The sequence below is a fragment of the Gastrolobium bilobum genome, unplaced genomic scaffold (genome assembly GCF_033153095.1).
Source record: "Gastrolobium bilobum isolate Gb01-03AN ecotype WA unplaced genomic scaffold, APGP_CSIRO_Gbil_v1 utg18566, whole genome shotgun sequence".
Classification (NCBI taxonomy): Eukaryota; Viridiplantae; Streptophyta; class Magnoliopsida; order Fabales; family Fabaceae; genus Gastrolobium; species Gastrolobium bilobum.
In genome coordinates, this window is record NW_026899779.1 from 765,716 (window position 1) to 774,828 (window position 9,113).

At 36.4% G+C, this 9,113-nt stretch overlaps 1 protein-coding gene across 2 annotated transcripts; it reads right to left on the bottom strand.

Annotated features, from left to right (window-relative positions):
- Positions 1-661: 661 nt before the first annotated feature.
- LOC133293471 (protein argonaute 1-like) lies at positions 662-7,918 on the bottom strand. Of its 2 annotated transcripts, XM_061492054.1 has the most exons (22): positions 7,704-7,918; positions 6,043-6,689; positions 5,751-5,959; positions 5,513-5,662; positions 5,295-5,428; positions 5,055-5,164; positions 4,656-4,762; positions 4,431-4,569; positions 4,233-4,349; positions 3,976-4,083; positions 3,800-3,871; positions 3,165-3,287; positions 2,920-3,079; positions 2,567-2,826; positions 2,327-2,469; positions 2,126-2,188; positions 1,976-2,039; positions 1,752-1,887; positions 1,584-1,657; positions 1,417-1,511; positions 1,267-1,298; positions 662-1,166 (listed from the first exon to the last, which is right to left on the bottom strand). In XM_061492054.1, exons 2-22 carry the CDS (start codon positions 6,679-6,681, stop codon positions 949-951), a joined length of 3,153 nt encoding a protein of 1,050 aa, XP_061348038.1. In that variant the 5' UTR covers positions 6,682-6,689; positions 7,704-7,918; the 3' UTR covers positions 662-948. The 2 variants fall into 2 exon arrangements, 1 of the variants encoding a protein (XP_061348038.1); XR_009749059.1 differs by lacking the exons at positions 662-1,166; positions 1,267-1,298 and having other exon boundaries at positions 1,584-1,668.
- Between the last annotated feature and the right edge of the window lie 1,195 nt (positions 7,919-9,113).

Consider the following 9,113-nt stretch of genomic DNA (forward strand, 5'->3'; position numbering starts at 1 on the left):
AGTTTCTATTGATAAAGGAAAGAAGAGCCCATTAAGATATAAAATACCATTGGTGTTTATGTAACTTATAAAAGTCACATGATAATCATACAACATTTTGTGAGCACACATTTTTTAAAACAAAAAAAAAATAAGACACAAAAAACAAATCTCTACAACATGACAAATTCAATTTTCCTAACTTTTATAAAACCCATAAAAAAAATATTTAGCTAATATAAATTAAGTCTTTGACGTGTAACTCACACAACCATATTCTAATAACAAATTCACCATAAGAATCTTAATAGCAAATTAAAAACATATTCAATCAAACGAAATAAATTTATCGAACACTTAATACCCAAAAAAAATAAAAATTTATTATACACACATTTACTAAATAAAACTCCGGCAAGAATAAGCAATAACGTATTCACCTCAAATTAATTTTTAAAAACTTCACAATTGTAACTCATTAAGATTCAAAGACTATTGACACTCATTAGCTTGATAAGCAGAAATGCAGACTGAACCAGAGAGTAATATCATACAGGGCTTAATACTTCCTTCATTATTTTAATCCATTAAAATTCAAAGACTTTCCATTTACAAAAGATTCCAATCTTCACATGGAACCCAGCTAGATCAGTTGTACTTGCGTCAAAATTAAAGACTCGAATTCACCGAAAAACAATAATCATATTTTTCATTTAGAATGAAGTAATGGATCAATAGAAAATAATAATCAGATCTCAAATTCAATTTCTCGATTAAACATCCAACTAGTGCAGTGCAATAATTACTAATGACAAATGTTTCAGAAAAACAAAAACAAAAAAAGAGAGCCAGGTGCACGGGTGCACAATTTCAACAGGAGCAATACAACATCATTTTAGCAATACAACATCATTTAAGCAATAAAACATAACCCTCTTAACATTCTCCTTGAGGGCAGGAAACATCATTTTAGCAATAAAACATAACCCTCTTAACATTCTCCTTGAGGGCTGGAAGGGGTCTAACAGCAGCATTAACACCAGGTGCACGGGTACTCCGTCCTGCACCACCTACCATTCCACGACCAGCAACAGCACCACTTGTCATAGACCCACTATCAGATGTCTCAGGTTCCATATAAAATCGTGCACGAAATGCAGCCAAATGAGCATAATATGCAGGGGGCACTGCATTTGTATCATACACCAATTGTTAAAATACATAAACATCATCATAAATGCACATTAATCCACCAGACAACTTATCATCAGCGTTGAGAAAACTCACCAATTGAAACAGAACGCGTGCATCTAGCATATCTACACAAAATATTAAAGAAACATCACCATTCAATATGTCTTAGAAAATGAAAAACTGTTGGAAACTGAAGAAACAAGAGGAAGGCACAGCAAAAAAGCAAAACATCGAAGTTCTTACGTGTAGCACAGGTTGTTTGTAAGCACTTGCAAAGCATCAGCAGTAAAATTGTTTTCATCCCAAAGCACATGATAATGAGCTGGACGGCTTGTACCCTGTAACATCTTGCCATAAGAACATAATCCAACTTCAAATTATTCGTAACAAAAGAAAGCCAAAAATTTCACCTGTATTCCAGCATGACTACAAAGATAAAAGTCAAATTCAGTTGGATGGCAGATCTTAGAGTCTACAACAGTGCCTGCAACGAGACTCCAGGTAATGTTCTTTTGGATCAGAATTGTGAGGCATGATAATAAAGGTATGCATACAATATATCAAATTAGAGTAAATACCAGGCAATATATTGCCACTTCTGTCAACAGAACTCCTGTCATGATGGTTGCTGGCAAAGAGCCTGGTGTGATGTCGCTTTTGAACCACCACAAATGTCACAGGAGGCTGATAGTTGGGTTCAAGCGATGCACAAGCCTAGTAGTGAGCAACAGTTAAGATGACAAGGTTAGCATTAGCAATGGATTAATCATTATATATTCTCGAGCAAGCAAAACATTTTCACCTTTCGGATAGCATCAAGCTCAAACAATAAAACTTGATAAAACTGCCCCTCGCTCACACCATCCCTGCAGAAAATATTTTAGAATCATCATCATATATAACAAAATAAATCAATATGATGATCACAAAGACTATAAAAGCATAAGGTTACCTGTAAAATATGATACGCTGTGGCTTCTGCCCTGTAGCCCTCCGAAAAGATATAAGAAGTTCTCTGCCAAAAATTTAAATAAAACAAAAATTAACCAGAAAACTGAAATTAATGAAACTTTCAAACAAAAAATGCAAGTGCCCCCCTCCCCATGTGCATTAAATGAGCTCACATATGATAAGAGGGAAAGACAGAGAGTACTTGATCATTCCGCCAGATAATGTTCCTCTGACTGGATCTTGCCATTGTTTGAAAAGATCTTGAATTAGCTCCTGTCGATGTGCTTGGGCACAAACCAAACCGGCATACTTTGTAATTTCAGGCCAATCTTGCGAAGCCACAACCTGCAGTTTCAACATGCATGATTAAAATAGAGCTAAATACAAGAATGCCTTAAAGCTAAGGCACTGCATGGACCCAAATAAAAATTCAGAAACTTACAGCCGCAATTGATGGACTTGAATCCTCTCCAGGATGTGGATGAGTCACATCAGCACCAAAAATAATTGTGGGCCTGTCACTCACAAGCGGGATGCGTCGTGAGAGCGCATCAACAAGCACGGTGTTCCTTCCTCCAACCTTCACATTAATTTTCAATGCAACATTTGCAAGGTACTGCTTGCTCATTTTAAAGACGTGCTTAGTTAAACAACACTGGGAAACAAGCCCAAGATCTGTCTCACATATACGTTTAAGGTCTCCTGCATAACAAATCAAGATGTCATAATATGTTCACAGGTCTGTTCAGTATGAAAGGGGAAAAAATTTGAAGAAATTAGTCAATGCATCACTACCATAGAGAGACCCATTATTATCAGGCAAAATAACAATGAGCAAATCAAGCTCCTTTCCCTGCAGTTTGCTCTTGGCATCATGATACCGAGTTTTCAAAACTTTTTCTACTTGGTCAGGACGAGCACTGAGTGGGGGAACTACTGGCTCTGGATTAAATGCCTGATTTCAAGCAAAAGAAAGATAAAAAATCAAGTAAACTGTATGCAAGAAAGAACAAATATGAGTTAAGAGAATATATCAATACCATGCCAGATATATAACACATCTGTGCAAGTTCATAGCAAAAACCCCGTGCAATGCTATCTTGAACATTCCTTGAAAAGTTTATGCAGAACCAGTGATTGACTGTTCCACCGTTAACCATTTTCTGAAAGGAACATAGACAGAAAAAGGTTAATTCAGATTCAATCAGGGCAAGCAAAACAACAGTATGCCTTTCACAAAGACATTACAAATCAGCATTACAGGCACTAATCTGATTGAAATTTTCCTCAATATCTACACCTTCTAAAATCTTTCAAGGGATTAAACATCTTCACTCAGTGTGTGTGCAACTATTTAAATTATTATATAAGAGTATAGGAAAAAATAGAGTCAGTAATCCCACTTATATATCAAGCATCTTTACAGGATAAAATATCATGGCAGACATCCAACACATTTTATCATATACACACAATTGGGGAAAAAACAAATACCTGAACTATTCACTCCAACCCAGACAAGAAAAAGAAATATAAATCCCAGCAGAAAAGATAATGCAAAAGGACAGTCTACAATTACAATATGCAAATGAATATACTAACAAATTAAAAGGGAAAAAAAATTATTGTCTTCATAAAGACACTACCATACACCTAATAAAGAAAAAAAAATTACCTTGTTCATCATATTCCATTGGCCAACTTGAGGCAGGCAATCCTTTTCTCTACCCGTATCATGATATTTGAGCTGAAGGAGACATAAAGACAATTGCCACAATAAAAAAGACAATTTAAAAGTTTAAAAGTCAATAAAACTAATTTATATAAAGACAAATCTTGAGGAAAAGATACCCAAGGAGCAGGTAGGATGCGAGCTTCGACTTGAGCAAGCCTCTCACTGATTTTGATTCCAAATTCTCTGGCATAAGGATCTTCATGGTAGGCATTATGATGTACAGTCTGAACCAGGCAAACGCAAGATGCATTAAGGGGAGGGGAAAAAATGAACTCAAAACATACATATGGCACCATAACCCTTTCAATCCAAAACAAGAAGAGATAAACAAGTAATGAAACTGCATAGAATGCTATGACAACGTTCTACTAACCTGCATAATATCACGCTCCCTCTCAACAGGACGCTGGCATGTGACTTTTAGCAAAGCAGTAATCTGCCTCTCATTCAGCCTCTTTGAGTACCTCTGGCCTTCCACTATCTTGCAAACCTACATTGCAGACAACCTATTAGCATAAGAACACCCATCCATATAATAGACAAAAGATGATAACTTTATTTGAATGTTTACCTCCATTGGAAGATAATTAGGTCGCTGAGTATTTCCAACTTGTAAGCATGGCCACTGCGTATGTTGGATTACAAAACCATATGTCTCGGAGAAGTATTCAACAACCGATTTCATTGTTCCCCTCTCGTCCACAGGGAACCTAACGTTATTGAAAACCCAAAAGAAAATTAGCAGAAAAATTTCCTTATTACATTTTAAAATAAAAATTAAGATATAACAACTCACGTCAGCTCTCTTGTAGCCTGCGAAGTCAGGCCAGAGATACGATATTTTCTCCGCATGTTTCCGCGATGTGTTACTTCAACCTTAATCCCTCTAAGAGCTTTCTTGATCTGTTATTCAGAAATAAAGAGGAGAAAAGACAATGTGAGAGATATTGGAGGATCCCCATTCTCATTTCTTTAAAACCAATGCTCTAAAGAAAAACATCTTCAAAAATTCAACTAAATAAAATCACAATTCATTGATGCTGCCAGATGCAAGTAAATTTGGAATATAGAGACAACAAAACAAAAAACACAAACCCATGCATACAATGATGTACCATTACAATATTAGAAATAAAATTGACATGTTATGGCATAGAGACGAAAATATCAAAAAGAGGCATCAACAAAATCTGACCTTAACACGATCAGCATCCGAAAGTGGTCGACTCGACACATCCCTGTTCAACAGTTGTGTTACAAAGTCGATTACTGGCAATGGCTCGATAAAAGCAGTTGATGACATATCTGCACATCCATATATAAGCATATTTACATTGCAAATTGATTTGTCAAAAGAATAATTTTACAAAAATAAAATAGAGAATCAAGGTTAAAAAGAAAGAGAGATACAAATTAATACTATGATGTTACGTACCAATATTCAGAGATAGTCCCATCTGAGTGGGACGAATACTCTGATAAAAGCCACGCCAGCTTTCCAACCCCTCTCCCAATGGCTGCCTCCTTCCTAGGTCAGGAGAATAAAATGACCTTCCTACCGGACAATACCTGCAATATCAAAAGACGAGTTAGCTAAATAATATAACACATGATGAGCCAAAATGAAGGGGGAAAACAGGCTATATCAGTAACCTTGTGGTGGGGAGTTCGCGAAGAACAATGTCAAGAACTTGAAGAGCTTCTTGAGGTGCATCAGTTTGCCTCCCCTCCAAAAAGAGTCCTAAATGGTGAAGGTCCGCCCGTGCAGCAAATTTTATGACAACTGTGAATTCTCTCTCCCTCCTGTATTGAAATATAAACAAAAGATTCATAAATAAACAACTATGAAAATTAACATGAAGAAATAATTGCTAATAAATATAAAGCAAACCTCTGCCCTCCCGTTCCATCATCGTCATCAATGAGGGTGATTCTAAAATCCTTCAACATAAAAGGAAGGGCACCAGCTGTATAGAGGCTCTTGCGCCCATCATAAACTGGAAGTCTCCTTCCAAGATGTGACTCTCGATACAGCCTCACTAACTGCTCCATAACAGCACGGTTTACACCTCTTGAAGTAACTTCTGGAGTAATTGTTACCTGCAATAAAGAGGAGCAATATAAGTAATTTGGTAAATTTAAGGGCAAAACATTATCACCAAACGTTAAAATGAAACACTTACATCATACTGATGCAAATCTTTATTGGGTAACTCAGCAAAGAAATGATTGGCCTTAACAATACATTTGGTGCCATAACTACCCTTTCCAGGGCGAAGGGGAAACCTCATTGATTTACTTGAGGGAGGAGCAGCAGCAGCTGCAGCTTCAGAATGAATTGTCATCTGCCCCATTTGTGTTTCCAACTGGGACGTTTCCGGCGGCTGGGAAGAAGAACTGGCCTCAGGTGATGTAGGCTGAGGAGTCACCCCAGCATGATGTGGAACTGAGGTTGCTTGGTGCAGCTCGGGGACTGGTGGTCGAGATGGGCCACCATATGAAGGACCTATGCCTCGGCCACTGCCCACAGCACCGCCGCTGCCACGGCCACCCCCATATCCTCCTCGACCTCCTTGCTGAGGAGAAGGCCCTCCCCTCCCCCTACCTTGATAGTCAGGGGGGGCACCATACTGCTGTTGTGGCATCCCACGACCACCACGTCCCCCACGTCCTCCTTGGGGACCCCAACCTCTACCTCCTTGGGGTGCTGCCCCTCCTGCTGCAGCCGCCTGTTGTGGTGGTGGTGCAGTCCTTTCAGGAGGACGTTGACCCTCAGAGCTTTCACCCCCGCTAGGTCCTTCAGTTCTCTTCTTTCTGACCATGATGAACACTAGAAACACACAATACAACAGAAAACATTACCATATTAGTGACTAATAATTCCTGAACAGAAGGAAACACTATTTTCAACATTGCCAATGAGAACATATAAGAAGCAAAAGGAAACCTATGCCAAAGCCAATGGATACAATCACTCTGAAGATAAGCTACATACGAGCAACCCACACAAACACAAGCCAACATCATTTTTTCAATCAAAAAATCAACCAAAGGATGCACACCAAAAACATTCAGCATACACTAATGAAACAAAAAAAAAAAAAAAAAAAAACAAAGTCATCAACATATACAAGAACTGACCCACTGAAACAGTGGGCAGTTCCAGAGGAACTGCTTACAGTAAATTTCCAGCAACAAAACTCACAAAGCAGCAAGAGAAAAAATCACGGGAATTTAAAAATATAAAATATCGCACAAACGATAAAAAGTAAACAAGAAAAGCAGATATCTATGGGCTTTTCCCCATGACTCTACCCTTTTTATTCCACGCACAGAAACCACGAAAAAAAATCAAAAGCACAACGAAAAATAAATTAAAGGGTATTTTCAAAAGGACATAAAATCAAAAATCTCCACACACATTGCAACAAAAACAAAAACCAACAACAAAAACATTAGAAAACCACCAGAACCAACAACACCAAACCCCCCAAAGAACATCGGTGTAAGAAAAAAAGCAACTACGATCTGAAACCCAAAAAGCGTGTTAACCCTTACAACCACCAACAAAACCTCAAAACCAAGACCAGAAAAACGACAAAAACAAAACAAAAAAATAGTCAAAATCATGAACAGATCAGAGCAAGAATCAACCACAGCGACACCTACCACAGTACACAGACACTAGATCTACACACGTAAACCCTAGCAGAAAATAAAAATTGTAAATCAACCACAAAATAAAACAAAAATTTAACGCGGCTCACAAAGGAGAACATATAGAACACACCGAAAAATCATTGGGGGCAGCAAAACCCTAAAAACAAGAGTGATCGACTAGTACCTGAAAAAGAAGATGGAAAATAAAATCGGCTCCGATTCTAGGTGTAGGGAAGAACGAAGCAGAGCGCAGCGCAGCGCAGCGTATCGAAGAATGAAAACACACACACACACAGAGACAGAGAGAGAGAGAGAGAAAGAGTGAAGGTAGTAAGAAGAACACTGAGTTTCTCTCACTATAAATTTTAGAGGTGAAAAGAGAGAGAGAAAACTGTAAGAGAGGGTGAAACCGTATGAAGGCTAGGAAACGGACATGTTATAAAGATGGGGTAGGTCATTGAAAATGACCACTCTGTCCCTACCTTACCCTCTAATTCATCCACTCTCTTATCTGTCGTTTCCCCTATCTATTTAAAAAAATATTGAATGTATAATTTTTTTATCATTTAAAAATTAATATAATCAACGATACTTTTTTATAAAAATAATTCAAATATTTATTGCTTTATTAAATGAATTTTTGTTTTCTTCTTTGAAGTTTCATCATTGACTTATTTAATACTAGAATAGCAGTTTTAATTTCTTTTTTGTTGTGCCCAATATATATAACAACAGAATATTTGGAAAAAAAGGCAAAGAAAGTGATATAAACTTTTTTTTATCTTAACTGGTTGTTTGTTTCCTTGTTTGTAAATGGAATTTTCTTTATTTTATTTTCTTAACAGTTTCTCGAGAATCGTTAAAGAAAAGTTTGCCAACAAATAAATCTTCAACGTTTCTAAATTAGTGAGCAAGTGGCATAAAATGGAACTAGATACTCGGTATTATGTAACATAATTATGGGAGAATTTTAATTATTTATAGATAAATTAACTGTGATGATTTTATTATTCCATATCACAATATTTTTATTTTCTCATCTTTAATGGATATTGATTTGTCTTTGAATGATTAGGATTTTTCTATTTAGTATGATCATGTCAAATAACACAATAAATGATGGGAAATCATTATCTCCATCTACATGAGATAAGAATTTTTTCCTACACAAATTCGTTTTCCGTGCCAATTAATTTTTTTTTTCTTTTTTAATTTAAAATGTGGGACCCACATTTAACTTATCTCTACTTTTTTTCTCTCCTACTATCCTACAACATAAGAAAATATGCACCCATAAATGATTCACTCCCATATAAAATCATGTTTATTCTTTAAAAAAAGGATTAATTTAAAAAAAAAATCATAACAGCTAATTAGATTAAAAAAAATTCAAAAAGTGCAATGCTATTGTTAAATTGCACAATTTCGGCAGAAAAAGATGTGCAATTTCACTTATAAGGAAAATACACAATTGAAATATGCGTAATTTTAGCTGACACATTTCTTTTGTGAACTCACATTTTTGTTGAGGTGTTTATATGCATCATCAAAAGAATTGGGACAATTTTATCATAACTTATACGGGTGATTCAGC